The sequence below is a fragment of the Nesoenas mayeri genome (genome assembly GCF_963082525.1).
Source record: "Nesoenas mayeri genome assembly, chromosome: 1".
Classification (NCBI taxonomy): domain Eukaryota; kingdom Metazoa; phylum Chordata; class Aves; order Columbiformes; family Columbidae; genus Nesoenas; species Nesoenas mayeri.
In genome coordinates this window covers 79,820,344-79,840,202 of record NC_137541.1, presented here as the reverse complement: position 1 = coordinate 79,840,202, position 19,859 = coordinate 79,820,344, and the positions used below count along the sequence as shown (strand labels likewise).

The 19,859-nt window shown below is 39.5% G+C and overlaps 1 protein-coding gene across 1 annotated transcript in view; it reads left to right on the top strand.

The window, feature by feature from the left end:
- The window catches only part of PIK3C2G (phosphatidylinositol-4-phosphate 3-kinase catalytic subunit type 2 gamma), a gene marked incomplete at both ends in the record, with an annotated part of 210,870 nt that overhangs the window by 41,100 nt on the left and 149,911 nt on the right, over positions 1-19,859 (top strand). The window contains 3 exons of the mRNA XM_080345859.1: positions 3,289-3,322; positions 11,527-11,722; positions 15,799-15,921. Of these exons, the coding sequence (XP_080201985.1) occupies positions 3,289-3,322; positions 11,527-11,722; positions 15,799-15,921 (353 nt within the window). The remainder of the gene's footprint in view (positions 1-3,288; positions 3,323-11,526; positions 11,723-15,798; positions 15,922-19,859) is intronic.

The window sequence follows — 19,859 nt, the reverse complement described above, 5'->3', positions numbered from 1 at the left end:
AGTTATACACTTTCCTTTTTTTCATTTCACCATTTTAAATTATAAGTTCTTGAGAGCAAGGAACGACTCTCCTCATCTATATGTAGAATCTTTAGCACAGTAGAGTGCTGGTCCTGGCTGTGGTCTCCAGAGGCTAAAAATGGTAAGTGCTGGTGGTGGTGATTATAATGATTGTGTTTGCTCGTCTGTAATGAGTGAAATGATACCGGTCCTGAATACTCTTCTCTGAATATTAAAAAGATTCTGTCCTGGTTGAATATTTTACCACTAGTCTTAAAATACTTCTCTGTCCTAATGTTCACATAAGAATCTGCTTGTCTCTGCATTTCTCTTGGAGAATACTGACTAGATTGTTACTCTTTTTTTTTTAAGTTTGGAAGTTATTGAGGTTTTGTTCCCTTAACATGATCTCTTTCAGGCTTGGTTTGCTGAACTACTTGTCTATCCCTTGCAGCCTTCTTGTAAAGGCTGTCTGTGACCTTGACTGACACCCCTCTCCACCTTATTCCCTTCCTTGGGTGAGGCAGACCTGACTAACAACTGACTTCAACCAAAAAGAGGGAAGAAAAAAAAAGTAAAAAAACCCATCAAACTGTTCCTGCACCAACAAATGCCATCGCTACTGCTTTTTTTTTTTACTCCTTTGAGAAATAAGTGCTAGGACAGTTGATTAGACTTGAGCAATCTAGAAAATGTTCAATTTTGATTTTATGAAGAGCTTCATCTTTCTCAGCAGCAACTGAACTATAAATGTCATAAAAGCAGTAAATATATTTCTGCATGTTCTGTAACATGAATGCTGTTCTATTTTATGAAAATAGAGATTGCTCATTATATGCAGCTACCTCATTTATAGAATAGTATATAAATGTAGCAAATCAGATTTTTTTCTGTATCTATCAATATTTATGCAAAGACAACAGACCATCTCTTCTGTCTGTATCAACATAAGTAGCCAAAATTAGTACTCATCGGTTGGATGTTTGATAGAATAACAGCTCCTCTAAACCTTTTTTGAGTTGAACTCTTACTGAAGTGTAGGGGCATTTAATGTAAAATCTGGATACTGACAAGATGATATAATACTAGCTTATCTTGTCAGTCCACTTGAATTGTTTCTATTATCTTCGCCAGCAGAGTACTCCCAAAACTTTTTGTTATGTACAAGAGAAGCTCTTTTCAGACAAGCAGGTAACTTGCACCACAAGTAAAGTGAAATTCTTGAGGCTGCTACATCTCAAGTAAGGTGGAAATCCCTGGAAAAAAATTCTAATTGCTTTTTCCCCATGGTTTCCTGATGCTTTAGTGTGATGTACGCTGTGGTTTTGTGTGGAATACCTATTAATGCATCCATTTGGCAAACTCCATGTGCACATAATGCCTCAGGGAAACTACTGCTTACTCCTTGCAATGTAAATTACATAGTGTGCCAGTATATGTTTGAGTATAGGTATCTGTACGTGTGTGCTTGCATACTTAAAAAAAATATCTGGGTGTGCTTATATTTGAATCTAGTTTTATGAAAACAAAACAAAATAAAAAAAGAGGAAAACAAAGAAACTTACTTCCAATCTTCTGTGTTTGATGATACTGTACTACTGTACTACTTATTACATCCTCACTGCCTCCTCACCCCCGGTACTGTGCATTCCCATACCATGGTTAAGAGATTATGAAAGCAACTGGCACAAGTGATAGCTTCTTCTTAACTGATTGAGTCTCTTTATAAATGTGATTCATTCAATCTCTTTACCAGCCTAACCCAGGGATTTTAAAATCTGTTCAAGGGGAACTCTGGGCCTGCTGCACAATTAATGTTTTTCATCTCTTTTTTTCTTTTTTTTTTTTTTTTTCTCCTTCCTTTCTTACAACAGCTCACAAAAAGTCCTAGGAGATCAAATCCTTCCAGAACAGGCACTAATCCACTATATATTAAATGGGCTACATTATGTTGAAATTATAAGCACTGTTCCAAAAGGTTGTTTACTTTCCAGAATTTGAGAGAATTGAAAAAAGGTCTCTGTTCCCATTTGTCTCACTGCATTATAAAGATTGTGAAAACATATTTCTCTGCCCTGAGGTTGCTTTTCTCCTCTCAAGTAAGCAGTTGACTTCTCTTCATATTTACCAGACAAATGCTGGCAGCTCCAGGCTGGTTACCAGAGGGAGAATGTACATCCAGCATTAGATTTCTTATGTCACCTCTGCATGCACTGTAATTTTTAAGAAGCATCTGGCTGAATACACACCTACTAACACAAAGCAGCCTTAGCCTGCTGCAAGGGCATTAATGATGGCAAAGGATAGTAAACCTTACAGGGACACGGGTGCAAGCAGTGCAAGCCACAGGCAATACTGAAACACAGAATTAACTTGCTAGTGTCTCTGGTCAAGATTTGCACCTCAGTAACTTATTTCTATGTCACCTTGGTACCTGTGAGGCTGATGTCAGAGCCAGGTAAAGATGGAGCAGCTGGCAGGAGAAGCCGGTCACCCGTCCTTGCCTTTGAGCTGAGGCCAGGTCACACCGGTGGCCCCACGGCTGCAGGTGCCACCTGTCCTGCCAGGAGACACGCCGAGCTACCTGCCATGACCAAGGTTTTTCCTGGGTTGACAGGGAGGCACAGGCAGCGTAGCAATATTTAATTTTGCCTGGTGTCTGAGAAGGCTGGAATAAGGTCTGATCGATGGCAGTTATTGTACTTGGGGATTTAATAAAGCAACTTTTCCGGGGAAAAAAAAAAAAAAAGTTCAATTAGGCCGATGAGTTCAGTCTAAACAACTGGCCTGACCTTTCAACAGTCAGAAGTACCCAGGAGTGTCTGCTGACAGCAGTGTGATATGAGAGGTGGGAATCCGTTTGCTGAATTAATGTTAGGCATCAAGGGCACAAACACCCCTAAATTCCTGCACGTCGTATTTCCTGTTGGCCATCTCTGCGTAGCTGCCTGCTCAAAGGCCTTTGAAAAGCATAGCTAATTTTACTGATTTGGCAGAGCAACACAGGCAAAAATGTAGGTTACTTGGGTGGAGACTCGTCTTTGAAAGGGTGCTGAGGTTCTGCCTCATTGTGGTTGTGGGATTTAAGTATGAATATATGCAATGGGAAGGAGAGGGTATTCTTACCTCTGTTATACTAATGCAGAAGCTGTCATCATAACATTAGGATACATCCTTCCCCTTTCTCATCTTATTTTCCATGAGTACTACTCCTAAAACCATTGTAACTACTATCTGGTCTTTTCTCAACTAACTGATTACTTTTTCCCTTGGGTTTTGTCTTTATAGAATTCACTTCAAAGTGTGGAAACACCAGACAAAGGTAAAGTGTTATTTTAAAAATATGTTAATTCAAGATGTATCATTAGAAAACATGTGGTTTGCAATTTGTTTGTATTAGCGAACTGTTGTAGTTGGCATATTGCAGATGTTTACATATTTAGTCATATTGTAAGGTAATTATGACAAGTTAAAATTTAAGTGATAAAAAATGTAAATAAAACATAGTATTTCTCAAAAATAATCCCTTGATTTAAATACGGAAAAGAACAGCAGAGTGAAAAAACTTATTACAGTTGGTGGTCGTAGCGGTTTTCCTTAATCTCAACTTTTTCTGTGAAGAAAAGGGAAAATAAGGAACTTCATGAAAGCCTAAAAAATTTATTTTTTTGTATGGCTTTTCTACTCGACTCCAATAACTTTAATTCCTCCCTCCTTGAGTTTTAGTACTTTGTTGTCTTTTGCTGCATACCTAGTGTGTTGTCTTAAATTATATACTGTCATAAGAAGAGTAGGTTAATTAAAAATAATGGACAAAATCGTAGATCCTGCCTTATTTAATTCCTCAGTGAAAATCAGCTCAGACTTGTTGGCTAGTGCCCGATACCATCAGTGTTACTGTGGAGCAGCTCTCAGACTGAGGCCCGTGCAGGAGTCTGTCCTGTCGCAGGTGCCTGTGTCAGGTTCCCGGAGGGGACAACACATTGGGGTCCTGGTGGACAGCAGGATGACCATGAGCCAGCACTGAGCCCTTGTGGCCAGGAAGGCCAATGGCATCCTGGGGTGTATTTGAAGGGGGGTGGTTAGTAGGTCGAGAGAGGTCCTCCTTCCCCTCTACTCTGCCCTGGTGAGACCACATCTGGAATATTACGTCCAGTTCTGGGCCACTCAGTTCAAGAAGGACAGGGAACTGCTGGAGAGAGTCCAGTGCAGGGCAATGAAGATGATGAAGAGAGTGGAGTATCTCCCTTATGAGGAAAGGCTGAGGGAGCTGGGTCTCTTTAGCTTGGAGGACACTGAGGGGTGACCTTCTTAATGTTTACAAATATGTAAGGGGTGAGTGTCATGAAGATGGAGTCAGGCTCTTCTTGGTGACAACCAATGATGGGACAAGGGGCAGTGGGTACAAACTGGAACACAAAAGGTTCCACTTAAATATGCAGAGAAACTTCTTTTCAATGAGGCTGACAGAGCACTGGAACGGGCTGCCCAGGGGGTTGTGGAGTCTCCTTTTCTAGAGACATTCAAAACCCACCTGGACACATTCCTGTGTAACCTCATCTAGGTGTTCCTGCTTCAGCAGGGGGATCGGACTGGATGATCTTCCGAGGTCCCTTCCAGTCCCTAACATTCTGTGATTCTGTGATTGGGACATGGGTCCTGCCCGACCCCTCTGTGTCTGGCCTGCAATGTGCTGCTGGGGGCCCTCTGTCTGAACATCGCAGTGGGCTGGGGTGTGCTGTGGAACAGTGGTCTCTCTCTGTTTCATTTGAGGAAAAATGTGGCCTCTCAGATGCTATTTTTTTTTTCCCCTCTTTTTTTCCATCTGCCTGCTTTTCTTACTTGCAGTATGCTCAAAGAGGCAAAAAGGTGAACCAACTACAAAGATTGCAGCAGGCTTTCAAACACAGAGGTGGCTCAATGCAGGATTCCAAATGCCAGACTTGTTGTTTCACTATTATTCAAGTTCATGAACAGCAAACAAAAAAAAGGCAATTTTATTTCTGAGCTGCCAGGAAAAGCTAAGCAGCTGGAAGGCCAGGGAACTGAGGGGAGAACATGCAGGTGCAGAAGGCAGAAGAAGGTAAATACAGTTTCTAGGATTCTTCTCCTTTGGATGTAGTAATTTATCCCCCCCCCCCCTTTTATTTTTTTAATACTCTTAGTGGAAACTAACTGTTGATGATGGAAAGAATGAATAGTTACTAATCAACAACTGCCTTAGGAATATCTTGCTTTGCATACTCTTCAGGACACCTGACTGGAAAGGGGCTAAAACATTCATCTACTTAAAGATATTTCCAAATTTGGACTTTGTTGAATCAGCAGCTTCCTCAAGGCAAATCTGATTTATTAAATAACTGTAAAGAAATCAGATTTTTCTTTTACTCTCTACTTCTATATGCAAATTGATTTATGCCAGGAAACTTTCACCTTTGAAGAGTGATGCTTCTGTGTTTGTTCTCAGCACAGCTTAATTTCATAACAATTGCAGAATCCTTTTGGTAGTGTAATGTTAGAAACTGCAGTTTACCAGTTGCAAGTCAAAACTTGCCAGGCCATTAGTCATTCTGTGAAGAAGCCTACGTTCATAGTTGTCCAAGGTAACCAAAATTCAAATTGACCGCTTACATGCAGTGGTACACATTTCGTATCAGTTTCAATGTGCTACATGCCTTACAATTGCACCTATTAAATAAACTTCTAAAAGCCAGCAAAATATTTAAACTCAGGCTAATGAGTGTTAACAGTGTTATCATATCAAAGCTGATGTTAAGATTATGTCTGATAAAAACAATGTGTGAAAGCAATGACCAAAACTGATCTTCTGGAACCCAGGCCTGATCACCAAGAGGTGGACAAAGCCATTCTGTACATGTTTTCTTTTGGGGCCACGAGCTTTCCTTAGTCCCTGTCTGCTCAGTGCTCACCCTCATGATAATGCCATGGGGCCCCCTGTCCATTGACCTAGGGACACTGAGCCTGAGAGGAATCCAGATGATATTTTCACCTGCTGAAGCTAGAAATAAAAAACAAGTATTCAGTGAGTTGTGTATTCCTGCTGAAATCACCCTTCTGTTTTCTTTTCCACTTCATTTGCTTCCTGCCCTCTTTTTACTTCATTATGCTTAGTTGGCTAGAATTGCAGGCATGGGGGTCCTGTGGCCCTAAAGTAAAATCACTGCCTTAGCTCACTGCTGGTAAATTTTTCCAGATCTCTGGGAAGGTAAAATTCATGTGCTTTGCTTTCTCTAGCAGCACAATTGCAAATGAAGTCAGCATTGACAGCTGAGGAAGAAACACACTGCATTTCCCATTTCTGCTGTACTGTTCAGGTTTATCTTGAAGAAAACAGGGTCAAATTTGAATGGCAAGAGCAGCGATCAGTCAAACCAACTAATAATTTCTTTTTCCTCTCCTCTTCCTCCCCCATGTGATAGTTATTACCCTGAGTATCATAAAAGAACTTTGTTTTTCTTCATTATAGCTTCACTTTACCACAAAAGAGAAAAAGATAGAGGAGACTATTAAAATTAAAGCCTTACTTAATGATTAGTTTAGAAATTGCTTTAATCTTTCTCTTTAATAAAAGATTATCAGAGGTTTAATATTAGCCATTCACCATGGACAGTCGAGTCACTGCAAGTCAAAGACTATACTCACAATATCTAGCCTTGATTTAGTGTTGCAATAACTGGCTCTATTAACAGTGTTATCTCTGTAGACCAAATTATTCCACTGCTGTGAATAGAGCAGTACTTATCCATGTTATGCCTGAGTCTGGATAATGTTCTTTTTCCTCTGTATGAAGGCCTTAGAAGATTATATTAACGTTTTAGCACTCAGAACTAAATGTGAGGAACGATAGACATTTCTAGATGTTAGCACCTTTCTGCAGCTTCAAGTGTTCCAAGAAAATAGGGAATAAGATTATTCACATTAATAGAGATTTAGTATTGGAGTTTGCTGCAATCCAGAGTATGAAAAGACAGGCTGCAAACTGGTACAAAACTGAGTCCGTGCTTGTTTCTCAAAAGCCAATGAATGAATGTTTACACAATGTCTACAGCCGTGCCACTTCAGGCAGGGATTTCACCGGATCAGACATAATAAGCAGCTTTTGGAATTTGATCAGCAGTTCTCTGGGACCCATCCCAGAAAGTCTACTCTGCACCATGAACTGATGATATTGAATCAACAGCCTTTTCCAAATGAATTGCTGGACTTGCTGTCTTTTCGAATGAATGCAGTAATTGGATACCTTGATGACAATACATTTAATGAAGTTGTTATTTCTTTTAAGGCTGTAAAGGTTTTACGTTGTTCTGAAGGCTAGGGGTTTTTTAATCAAGACCAATTTTTAAATAAGTACAATCCTCCAATTCTCAAAAAAAAAAAAAAAGAGAAGTTACAAAGGCCTTATAAAGTGTATAGTAGCAGAGACATTTTTGTTACTAGGAGAGCAGGAGATTTTTAAGTTTCTTTCTTTCTTTCTTCAACTAGTAGAAGGAAACAATAGGTAAATATTGGTGCTTGGCAACTGCATCTGATCAGTATTTGCATTACAACCTTTTCATGTTTTTACTTTATCTTATAATAATAAATGTTTAATTAATGCTGCTTAGCACCTTACCTAAATCTCAAGGGTTTTCTCTGGGGGTTTTGTATGTGTGTGTAAGACTTAAATGTATTTATGATCTTTCTCTTTTTCTTCTCTCTGAAAATAAGTGGGAAAAACAATATCAAGCTTCTGTTCTCCAAAATATATTTAAAGTGTGAAAAGGGTCTTAAGCTTTCCTTTTAAATTCTGCTCAACCAGATATTTGGCATGTTTTTGCCAGAGAAAATGTGCCTACAGAGTCAGAGAGGTTGTGTTTAATGTGTGTTGAATTGATGTCATCTGCCAGTGCCATAACAGCAAAGCACCCACTCTCTGGAAAGTCTACAACTAAAATGATATGTGAACTGTAATACTGGACTGAGAAGAAGAAAGTAAGTGGTTTTCTGTAAGGAATAACCTAAATCTTGAAGGTACCTATGGGGATATTCATTAACACCTGAGAGGATGGTGTGAATTGTTCTGTTTCTCACCAAGGGTGACATTTATTCCTTCTAACTTACTGTACAAGGAACATGTCAGAAATAAGAGTATGTGGCAGCTGTGATTAAAGGGCAGGCGCTGAACTCTTCACTCAGGTGACCAACGATAGGACCTGAGGGAATGGCAGGAAAATGTGCCAGGGGAGGTTCATGTTGGACACTAGGAAAAGGTTCTTCCCCCAGAGGGTGTTGGAGCACTGGAACAGGCTCCCCAGGGAGGTGTCACGGCCCCAAGCCTGACAGTGTTCAAGAAGAGACTGACAACACCCTCAGACACATGGTGTGAATTTCGGGTTTGTAAGTTCACTTCCCTTGATCTTATTTCCGCAAGTCTCATTTATTCTCACCTTCAGTGAGAAGGCGATGCCAAATAATTTCACACCGGAAATATGAGGTTTGAGTTGTGGGTTTATTAATCTTGGTCACAATTCAGTTTGATGTGGTGTATTCAATATCTCCTAGATAATGGCTATGCCTTGGAGACCTTTCTGGAAAATAAACTCTGGCTTAGCTGAAGTTGTGAATCTGTTGTAGGAAGTCTGTAACCTATGCTGTGTAAATCAGTGAAACACCATAGTTCTTTCTCATCTAAGATTTATTAATCATAAAAGTGATAAAAAGCAGTAAAGTTTTCTGACTTCATCAATGAGTGATAATTTTGGCATGCCAAATTCTATTCAGCAGCTCATAAAAATATAGTGAAAAGATGCTGACCAACTCTTTCGGGTAATGAACATTTACAGACTAGCCAAGATTTTTGTCTTTAATTTAGTTAATTGCCACTGGGCTTGATGAGTGAGGAGTGGGGGCAAAAAAAGGCTGACTAGCACAGAAACCATAGAGGGTTTTATTAGCTTGGTGCAAAAGTAATTGTGGGTTTGGACCATGAATTTTATATAACTAGGCTCAGACACATCTTTATTAATCAAAATAGGAACCATTACAATCATCACAGTTTTGCCAGTGAGAAATAAGTTTGTTTATTCCTGTAGCATGAAAATCCATGCTTTGGGATTAGACAAAGTCTCGGAAAGCATTTCCTGCATCCTGCTGTCTGTGGAAGCATTTTGCCTGTAAAATTCATCAAGATGCTTGAAGGAGTGGTAGTCGGTTGCCAAGAGGTCAGGTGAATATAGTGAATGAGGCAAAACTTCAGAGCCCAATTTGTTCAACTTTTTAAGTGTTGGTTGTGTGACATGCAGTCAGGTATTGTCATGTAGAAGAATTTGTCCTTTTCTGTTGACCAACGCTGGCTGCAGGCATTGCAGTTTTTGGTGGATCTCATCAATTTGCTGAGGAGATTTCTCAGATGTAACTGTTTTGATGGGATTCAGGAAGCTGTAGTGGATCAGACCTGCAGCAGACCACCAAACAGTGACCGTGACCTTTTTTGGTGCAAGTTTGGCTTTGGAAAGTGCTTTGGAGGTTCTTCTCAGTCCAGCCACTGAGCAATCATATGCAATCCGCTTTTTGTTGCGTGTCACAATCTGATCAAGAAATGGTTTGTTGTTGTGTAGAAGAAGAGACGATGACACTTCAGAACAATGATTTTTTTTATTATTATTTTTTGGCCAGCTCATGAGGCACCCACTTATTGAGCATTTTCACCTTTCCAATTTGCTTCAAATGCCAAATGATGGTAGAATGGTCAACACTGAGTTCTTTGGCAACTTCTTGTCTAGTTGTAGGAGGATCAGCTTCAATGATTGCTCTCCATCGGTTGTTGTCAGTTCCAAATGACCGGCCACTGAGCTCCTCATCTTCAAGACTCTTGTCTCCTGTGTGAAACTTCTTGAACCACCACTGCACTGTATATTCATTAGCAGTTCCGGGGCCAAATACGTTCTTAATACCATGAGTTGTCTTCGCTGCTTTACGACCCATTTTGAACTTGAATAAGAAAATTGCTCAAATTTGCTTTTTGTTTAACATCATTTCCATAGTCTAAAATAGATAAAAAATAAACAGCAAGTAATAAGTCATTAGCAAATAATATAAAGTGAGAAAAGCACATTAAAATGATGTATAACATAGCCACGTTTCTGTAAGAATGTATTCCAGTATCAAATGGCAAATTTCAACAATGCAAAACCTGCAATTACTTTTGCACTACCCTAATGCGAAGAGTGAAATAATTCCTTTGGACTGTTTGCAATACATTTTGTGACTCAATAGTTCTGAGTATTTGCTAGTTTTAAGGCAAAAAGGTATAGAAAAAGGGGAACAAAATTCTAGACCAAATACATGTTTTTCTGGGACATTTCTGTCAGGAGATAGCCAAGTCCAGTGAGTCGTGGTATCTGTATCTGATGTTGGGCAGGATTCTTACATAATTATAAGAAGTTAATATAAGCAAGTCTCAGGCTTCCTGTTCATGGGATATTTATTTTTTTTTCAATAGACAGTATAAGCTAATAGATGCCAAATACAGTGGCCAGACAAGTTTAGGGAGTATGTCAGGAACTGTAACAGGCGATGGGGCTGTTTTCTTGGTCATGTAGGAACCCATGAGTTGGGGTTTGAGGGGGGAAGGAGACTTTGTGGAAGTCCTCTTGGAAGACAAATCCTGATCTTTGAATGATACGTACTCTGACACATTATCTCTCAGCCTGTCCCTTGCCTGAAAAATGAGTGCTTGTACCAGCTCTCTTCACTCAGTGGAGGCTGCCAAGACTCAGGATTTTAATTTGTGCTGGCAATCAGGCAATCCCCTAGCTGCTCCAAACACAGAGAGAGGGAAGATGGATAATAGCCAGTAATTGCAGAGAAAGAGCACTGCAGAGCTGAAGCCAGGGGAAATAACATAAATAAAGGTGTGATATAAATGAGAGTACAGCCTGCATTTCATACATATCTGCATAGATGTGTATTTCAGTGACCACCACTGCGTAGTGTTATCACCAGTCCATGACCATCTGAATGCTGACTAGGTCTGATTGTGGCTGCTACTGTATGTGTTTTATGAACTGTTTACCTACAGTTGCAGCAGATTTATAGTAATAAAATTTAACCTCTGCCTTTTCTCCATTCTACTGCTGCATTGCCAGTTCCCTTGAACTAAGAGGCTCCTTAGCTGCTGAAATTACAACATACCTACATAATAAAAATCCTTCCAGAACAAAAATTAACAGACTAAAATGGCATATCTGAGGCACACACTAACTTGCTGTACTTTAAAATGCTTACTTTCAAAATGCCTTAATTTGAAAGCACTGTAATGAAAGACTGTTAATGATACACCAGAAATGAGCTAAGGCTGGTTTCAGAAGCACAGATGGCTAATTGGCTTCTGTTGGTAGGTTATGTTCATTTTAATTAAATTTTATTAGGAAGCATTTCAAAGCCATAACTGATGGTTTAAGATAAATATGGTTCTTCATAAATGACCTATTGCTAATTTCTATTTATTTCTCTCTCTTCTCTCAGCGTTAATAGAAGCTGCTGTGACTGAACTCTCCATGGCCATTTCTTGTCTCATCCATGTTTACAGCAGCAGCTTTGATGCAAATTTCCAACTTGCCAGCATACCTAAAAGCCCTTCATGTGCAGACATCAGTCCAGATTGCCAGCTCAGCTTCACCGTTTATGCTGCCCATAACATCCCAGAAGCCTGGGTGAACAGGTAGGAGGAGATCTAGCAGGTATTCACAAGATGGGGTGTTATCTCTTATGATCACGTTTTTCATAGATGCTAGCTGACCTCTGTTGCTTTGGCGATACTCCTATACTAATGGTAGAGACTGAGTAAGTGGGTGTATATCTACTGTTTTTCTAGCATAAAATGCACTTCCTTTCTAGCATGAAGTGCACTTAAGCTTCACTGATTAGAAGACTTCCAGGCCTCATAGGTGGAGAATCAAGGAGGTGACCTAGATGGTTGCCCTTGATCAGTGTGGAAGGAGGGTAGTAGAAGTAAGGTCAGAGCACTGGCCTTGGTGGTACACGTACAAATTCTTGTGTGACCAGCTTGCTCAGAGGGAGAGAGGAAGGGGTGAGTGCTGCGTGCCAGGAGTGTTTGGACTGAGGCTTTGAGTGGCCTCTGCAGTACAAGTAACTGGAAAGACTGAAGGCCAGTTGACCGGGTTAGACAGAGAGGTGCTTGCTTAAACTCAGTCTGAATGAGGCTTTATCAGCAATTTTTGCTCTTGATCTATTCAAACCACATGACATGGGTAAGCATGTGCATTGACGATCCTCTTTATAGATAGTGATTAAAATAAGTATGGTTTATAGGTCCTAGTATACCTGGTGCAGCAGCATAGCAGAGGAAATAAAAAAGGGAGGCATCATTAATAAAAAGTTGAAGTTCTCTTGTGAATTGTTTATTTAGTCAAATTAGTTTTCTCTTCAAATAGCTGCTTTTCCTACTCCGAGCAAAACTAGTGTTCTCTTAGCACTCCGGTCTGGCAGCAAAATACTGTTCTCTAAGTTTTTATTAATACTTTTCCCTTGCTCCCACTTTACCTTGAATTCCATATGACTGATTAAAAAACAGTGGGATCATTTGCATTAGACTGTGAGCAAGAGAGTGTACTATACAGCATTAGCTATAATTAGCAGTTTAATAAAAATCCAAGAGAACTTGCATTAGTTAAGATAAAAATACAGAACTATAATCACTATCCTGATTTTGCAGATGATTATACCATTCCCACTGCATTTTATGTTTTACCAGAAAAATGTGGAATTACATATGGCTTAAAGGCCACTGATGACTTGAATTCTATATTCGAGCATGTGAAAATGAGGATATCTCTTCCTCCTTCACCTCCCTTTCCAGTCCTTCTAATATTCATAGCCAGCATGAACTTCTTAACGTGGACTGCCACCCTGACACCTGCTGTCCTCAAATACTTTTATTAACGTCATTCACGTGCATACTCCACGTTCTTATTACTGCAGTGCATGAATTGGTGCAGGCTGTCACAACTCTTTTTCCCTTTCCCAAAGGTCACATTTTATGATCTTGGTGCTGATCATAACATGTATTTTAATATATGTTCCTACACATAAAAATATATATATATATATATATATATATATGATATCTATGATACATATGTATATGTTATAAATGTTAGAATTTTTACAACCCTCAGTGTTTCACATTGGTGGTGGTTTTTTGTTTTCTTTTGTTTTTCCTGTCCATGCTGGCATGTGATAAATGGCTTTTCTTTTAGTCATTTGGGATAAGGGAAAGTGAACTGTCTTATGTTTTACTGAAACATGTTAGCGTCCTGTTAAATCCCTTTCAAGTTCACTTTTGTGGATAGTATTTTTGTCAATGTTTCTATTTGTGCTCTCAATTTTTATTCCAGTGTTACTGTCCTTCTTAAAGAGATAGGTAGACACCTTACAAGTTGCAGAGTAATGTTGCAAAACTAATTGCTTTTATTGACTGTATTTTCATTCCTTCTTGGTTAGTTTATTTCATTGTTGGTTTTGGTTGTTTTTTTTTCAATCAGTTTGTTATTTTACATCATTTAAGTCCCAAGCAGATTTGCCCTGTTTGATGCTGGTGACATGCCACTTGTTAGCTTCATGTTTGGCTGCATTTGTTTCAGCATCTCACAAAAATCAGATTCCTAGCTACATCTGGATGATATGAGGTTATCTTTTGGGCAAGACTGTATAGAGTCATGCCTTTGAACTCACAGGGAAGGTACCTAGACAAAATGCTCTGCAAAGACTTAAAATGTGTTGAAGTGCATGTGTGCACTCTGAACAATCTTTCTGACTTCAGTTAGACTGAAGCATTGTGGAAGCATTAATCTTTTCAGGATTAGGTCCTTACGGTGTATAAATCAGGGTTATATCTGTATATCATGTATCAGTACTTCTGTTTAAACAGCAATGCTTAATCATTATTTTATTAAAACCTATTATTTCTTGCACTATCCTCCAACTGTTTGTAATGTTTAGACTTTAGAGGAAAGATGCCATGTCTAAGAACAGAATGATTTTCTAGTCTTGTGAGGTACTTTTTTCCTTTCTCTGCATCGATGCCTCATAGGTGCTACAGATTCCAGATCCCTTTCTTTTAATTAAAAAAAAAAAAAAAGATGGGGTGGGAGGCAGGTGGGAAGCAAAGGTATATCTGCTTCAATAATTGTAACAATTGTTATAATGTTCTGGAAGAGATCTATAATCATACTTGTAAATAAGGCAAAACCATGCACCTTCAGTCTGCAAATGCTTCACATTTTTTTTCTCAGATTTGACTGTTTCTCATGTTCATCATTCTTGTTCAGAATGTGGTATAACAATGAGAGTGGCAGGAATATCTGGATGTTACAAGACCAGTTGAGAAAATTAGTTGATTATAAACTACTCCACTGTTTCGACTGGAATTTTATGACTTCAGTCAGAAGAATATGAAACCAACAGATAGCCCCAGATCCAAATGACACTATGACACTAGTCAGTTAAATATCTGAAGAATGGCAACACAGAGGGCTTTAATGGTTCTGCTGTAATAAATGCATAGATTCACAGAATGTTAAGGATTGGAAGGGACCTCAAAAGATCATCTAGTCCAATCCCCCTGCCGGAGCAGGAACACCTAGATGAGGTTACACAGGAAGGCGTCCAGGCAGGTGTTGAATGTCTCCAGAGCAGGAGACTCCACAGCCTCTCTGGGCAGCCTGTTCCAGTGCTCTGTCACCCTCACTGAGAAGAAGTTTCTTCTCAAATTTCAGTGGAACCTTTTGTGTTCCAGTTTGTACCCATTACCCCTTGTCCTATCATTGGTTGTCACCAAGAAGAGCCTGGCTCCATCCTCATGACACTCACCCTTTATATATCTGTAAACATTAATGAGGTCACCCCTCAGTCTCCTCTTCTCCAAACTAAAGAGACCCAGCTCCCTCAGCCTTTCCTCATAAGGGAGATACTCCACTCCCTTAATCATCTTTGTTGCCCTGCACTGGACTCTCTCCAGCAGTTCCCTGTCCTTCTTGAACTGAGGGGCCAAGAACTGGACACAATATTCCAGATGTGGTCTCACCAGGGCAGAGTAGAGGGGAAGGAGAACCTCTCTCGACCTACTAACCACCCCCCTTCAAATACACCCCAGGATGCCACTGGCCTTCCTGGCCACAAAGGCACAGTGCTGGCTCATGGTCATCCTGCTGTCCACCAGGACCCCCAGGTCACTTTCCCCTGCACTGCTCTCTAACAGGTTTTTCCCCAACTTATACTGGAACCTGGGGTTGTTCCTGCCCAGATGTAAGACTCTACACTTTCCCTTGTTATATTTCATTAAATTTTTCCCTGCCCAACTCTCCAGCCTGTCCAAGTCTCGCTAATTACTAATCTTTCTTTTACTGACTGGGAAAAGTAAATATAAATAGGTTTACTGTTATCTGAAATTCTAACACTTCAAAACTTATGTCCAAACATTCCTTGACTGTAATAATGAAAAAAATGTTAGCCTTAATGAAAAAAACATGAAGCAGAATTTGGGTATCTTAAGTACTTTTCCTGAATTTGAAACTTAAAAAACCCAAATAAACAAACAAAAAACAACAACAAAAAACAAACCATAAACTTCTCCACCCCCCAAATTCATATGGGATTCATTATTTTAATTCTTTTTGCATGTAAGGATGGATCGTCCCAAGTTTCTGAATGGTAAGTCTCAAATTTACTATGTTGCATTACAACTATTTTTTTTTTTCTTTTTTCTTCCCTTTGTAGCTACAAAGCTTTCTCTTTTTCCTGTTTGCTAACTTACGCTGGGAAGACAATATGTCAAGTCAAGATCTGCAAAAATATACCAGCTAAAAGGTCCTTCTTCTTCCTGGCTGACTGGAATGAGAAGTAAGTTGTAGTCTGTGTTTGATAAGTGTTTGTCTGACAGATTTTACACATTGAATATACATTTCAAAAAAAAAACCCCAAAACCTCACATCTTTGTTATGGATCTTCTACTAAGCAAATTATACTCCACAGAATGCAGAGAAACTTACGGAGATGGGAGTGAGAAAGGAGTGGGACAGCCAGAGGAAGAGAAATAACGCTAAGTTTGGTCTGACAATAAGCTCCACTAAGCTGGTCTGGTCATTCCCTGGGGACATCCTGGAGCAATACTGCAACTAAAAGAGGATACAACCAAGGCTGTATTTCTGTTCTGTTTTGAAAACTTCCACCATTTGGATCCACCTCTAATATATATGCAATCCAACTTGAGAACTTATTGTAATGTTCCTAAGGAGAGAAAGAAGCTGTTGTGGGATTATTTGTGTTTTTTGTTTGTTTGTGGGGTGTTTGTAGTGTTGGCAGTTTTTTCTTGTTTTTGTTTGGTTTTTAATAAGAAGGATCTGCAGTTCTAAAATGAGTAACTTAGTCTGAGACTGGAATTTCAGAGTAAAGGCTACCATCTGACTATCACCAGCCTATCTGCTTTGAGGAAAGTAACTCAATTGAAAAGCACGGCACACAAACAACTTTCACTTAAGGCAACAGGTGGGACAGAAGAAGTAGGCAAATTTTTATGATTTGTCAGTAGTATTGTGTTCTTCCATCTTCCTGGGCATGGCATGCTTATATTTATATTCTTTCAAACTGACAGTATTTTACATCACTGTTTACTGTGATCTAAATCTGAAAACAACTTGATTATATTATAATTGAACAAAGACTGCAAGTAATGCGGAAGGGTTTTTTTAATTATAATTGAAAATGGAGTGTAATTAATGACTTCTGTTTGCCTTTATGTAAGACATACAACAATTTAAAGGTGGTCAAATAGAAGGAGACCTTTTTATGTCAAACCTATTAAACATCTATCTTAATGGAGGTTTTGTATGGCCTTCTTGCACAACAGTCCTGAAAAGATGTAGGGAGCTTAGTATGTCTGCCCAGTGGTTAAGAAACAAAATGGCTGCATTTCTGCCAAGCATCCAAATTAGTTTTTTTTAAGGCATAACATCTGCTTTGATACCTCAGTTGACTCCATGGAGTTTGAATGTCCAATCTCAATCTTTTGTGTAATTGGAAAATAACTGTTATCCTTTTGTATAAAAAAAAAAAATGAACCATTACCATTTGCTCTGTAGGAATTTTCACTTAATCCAAGCTTTGGTCAAGTACTATCTTATGGTACAAATGGGCAAATATAATTGAAGTGTAGAGGAAGGATTACATTGTTATAAGCGTTTTTGGCTTCTAAAAAGTGGCTGATGGCTTTCTGGAATGCATCTTACGCATCCTTTTTCTAAAACAAAATATAAGAATATAGAATAGAAATAAATTATTTAGCTATAACTGGAACAGAAACTCTGCTCTTCTTCCATTTCCATGAAAATGTAAAGAAATCAGAGTAAAGCTTCAAGATTTCTGTTTAAACCTTTGCCTCTTCAAAATCAGTATTATATGTCTGCAATTCTGTCAGAAACCTTATAGGAAAAAGAAGCAGTTAAGTATGCAGGTCAAATTCTTTCAGAGGTCATAGATGCTTGTAAGAGGCTCTAAATGTCAGAAACAAGATCTGGAGATGTACAAAACTTAATAATATTAGTTTTCAAGAACACCTTTTTATTGTTGATTAAGTTTCAAAAATAATTTTCAAAATCCAATTCAAATAAGTTGCAAAGTACAAACCCAAAAGTTTACATCTGTCTGGCAGACTTTTCAGTATTTCGCTCAACCATCAAAGATGTTCACATGTTTTCCATCTCAAGCCAATTGATCTATATTAATTCAAATCTCAAAACATGAGAGCAGATTTCTTCTACCTAATGACCAGAGGTCCAGAAGCACAGACCAAGAAACTAGGTAGCCAGATGTGCCATTATTTTTGCATGTTTTAGCTTGTATCCAGAACTGGATTTTGTGAATGGATGGTATTTCTGAGTCAAAATGCAAATGAGTATTTTAAATCGGCTATCAGTCTTATAGCTCAAGCTTCAACTCCTAATAATTTTTGAGAAGCAGTGGAGATAGGGGAATGTCTCAGAAGACTGGAAGAAGGCTATTGTCACCCCCATCTACAATAAGGGCTTAATAGAGAATCCAGGAAATGATAGGCCCATCAGTCTTACTTCAGTCCCTGGGAAAGTTATGGAATGAATCCTCCTGGGGGTTGTCACGAGTCAGTTGAAACATGTGATTGGGAAAAGCCAGCACAGATTCACCAAGGGCAAGTTGTGATTGACAAACCTGATTGCCTCCTATGACAAAGTAACATGCTCAGTTGATGTGGAGTGAGCAGTGGGCATTGTCTACCTGGATTTCTCCAGGCTTTCATACAGCTTCCCACAGCCTCCTCCTAGGGAATTTGACATGCTACGGCCTAGACAAGTGGTCTGTGTGGTGGGTGGGGAACTGATTGACAGGCCAGATGCAGAGAGTGGCGGTAAATGGATCCTTTTCAAACTGGCAACCTGTCACGAGTGGGGTCCTTCAGGGATTGATATTGGGCCCAACACTGTTTAACATCTTCATAAGTGATCTGGATGATGGGACCAAGTGTACCCTGATGAAGCTTGCTGATGACACCAAACTGAGTGGGGAAGTGAACACTTCGGAAGAGAAAGCCTGTAGGATGACCTGGATAGGCTGGAAGAGTGGGCTAACAAGAACCTTATGAAGTTCAACAAGGACAAGTATAAGGCCTTGCTCCTGGGAAAACATAATCCAGGGGTGCAGCACAGGCTGGGATCTACCCAGCTGTGGAGCAGCTCTGTGGAAATGGACCTGTGGTCCTGGTGGACAATAAGATCAATATGAATGAACAGCGTGCTGCTCCAGCAAAGAAGGACAACAGGATGCTCAGCTGCATCAATGAGGACATCACCAGCAGAGGCAAAGAAGTCATTATCCCACTCTGCTCAGCACTTTTCAGGCCACATTTCAGATACTGGGTTCAGTTTTGGTCCCCGCTATACAAAAAAGATGGGAATGGGTTGGAAAGGTTCCAGAGAAGGGCCACAGAGATGATCAAAGGACTGATAAGCTGCCATGTGAGGAAAGGCAGAGGGAATTGTACTTGTTCAGCCTGGAGAAAAGAACCCTTAGGGAGGCCATCATCACCATGTTGCAGTATTTAAAGGGTGGCCACAAAGAAGATGGAGACTCCATTTTTACAAGGAGTCACATGAAGAATATGGGAGGTCATGGGTACAAGTTACTCCTGGGGAGGTTGTAGTTGGACACACGAGGGAAGTTTATCACAATGGGAACAATCAGCCATTGGAATAATCTCTCCAGGGAAATGGCAGATTCCTCAACATTGGACATTTTTAAGATTCAGCTGGACAGGGTGCTGGGCCATCTTGTCTAGACTGTACTTTTGCCAAGAAAAGTTGGACCAATGATCCTTGTGGTCACTTCCAACTGGGTATTCTATGATTCTCCTCTCTGTGAGTCACTAAAATGTTCCTGGATTGGCAGGGCAGATTCTTCTCAGAAAAGAGATGCTTATAAAGCAGACTTTTACTGCAGGACTTGAAAATATTGAGATCATGACAATAGATTCTGGTCTTATTCCAAATCTAACACAGCACTTAACAAAATCAAACATTTCCACATAAAGACAGGAACTGACTTCTTTACTGTGTTTTGCTTACCACAGTATGACTTTGGTGTGGTATCAGAAAATACAGTAGGATGGTGATGCCAGAAGTTCTTTCCTGTATGGAAGTAGGTGTAGGGAAGGAAGTGTTTATGTTGTTTTAAATTTATTTTATATATGAAATACTGGTCACAGTTCTGTAATGAGAAAACTTGGTTTTTTTGCTATTTGTGCTGCTAACTCT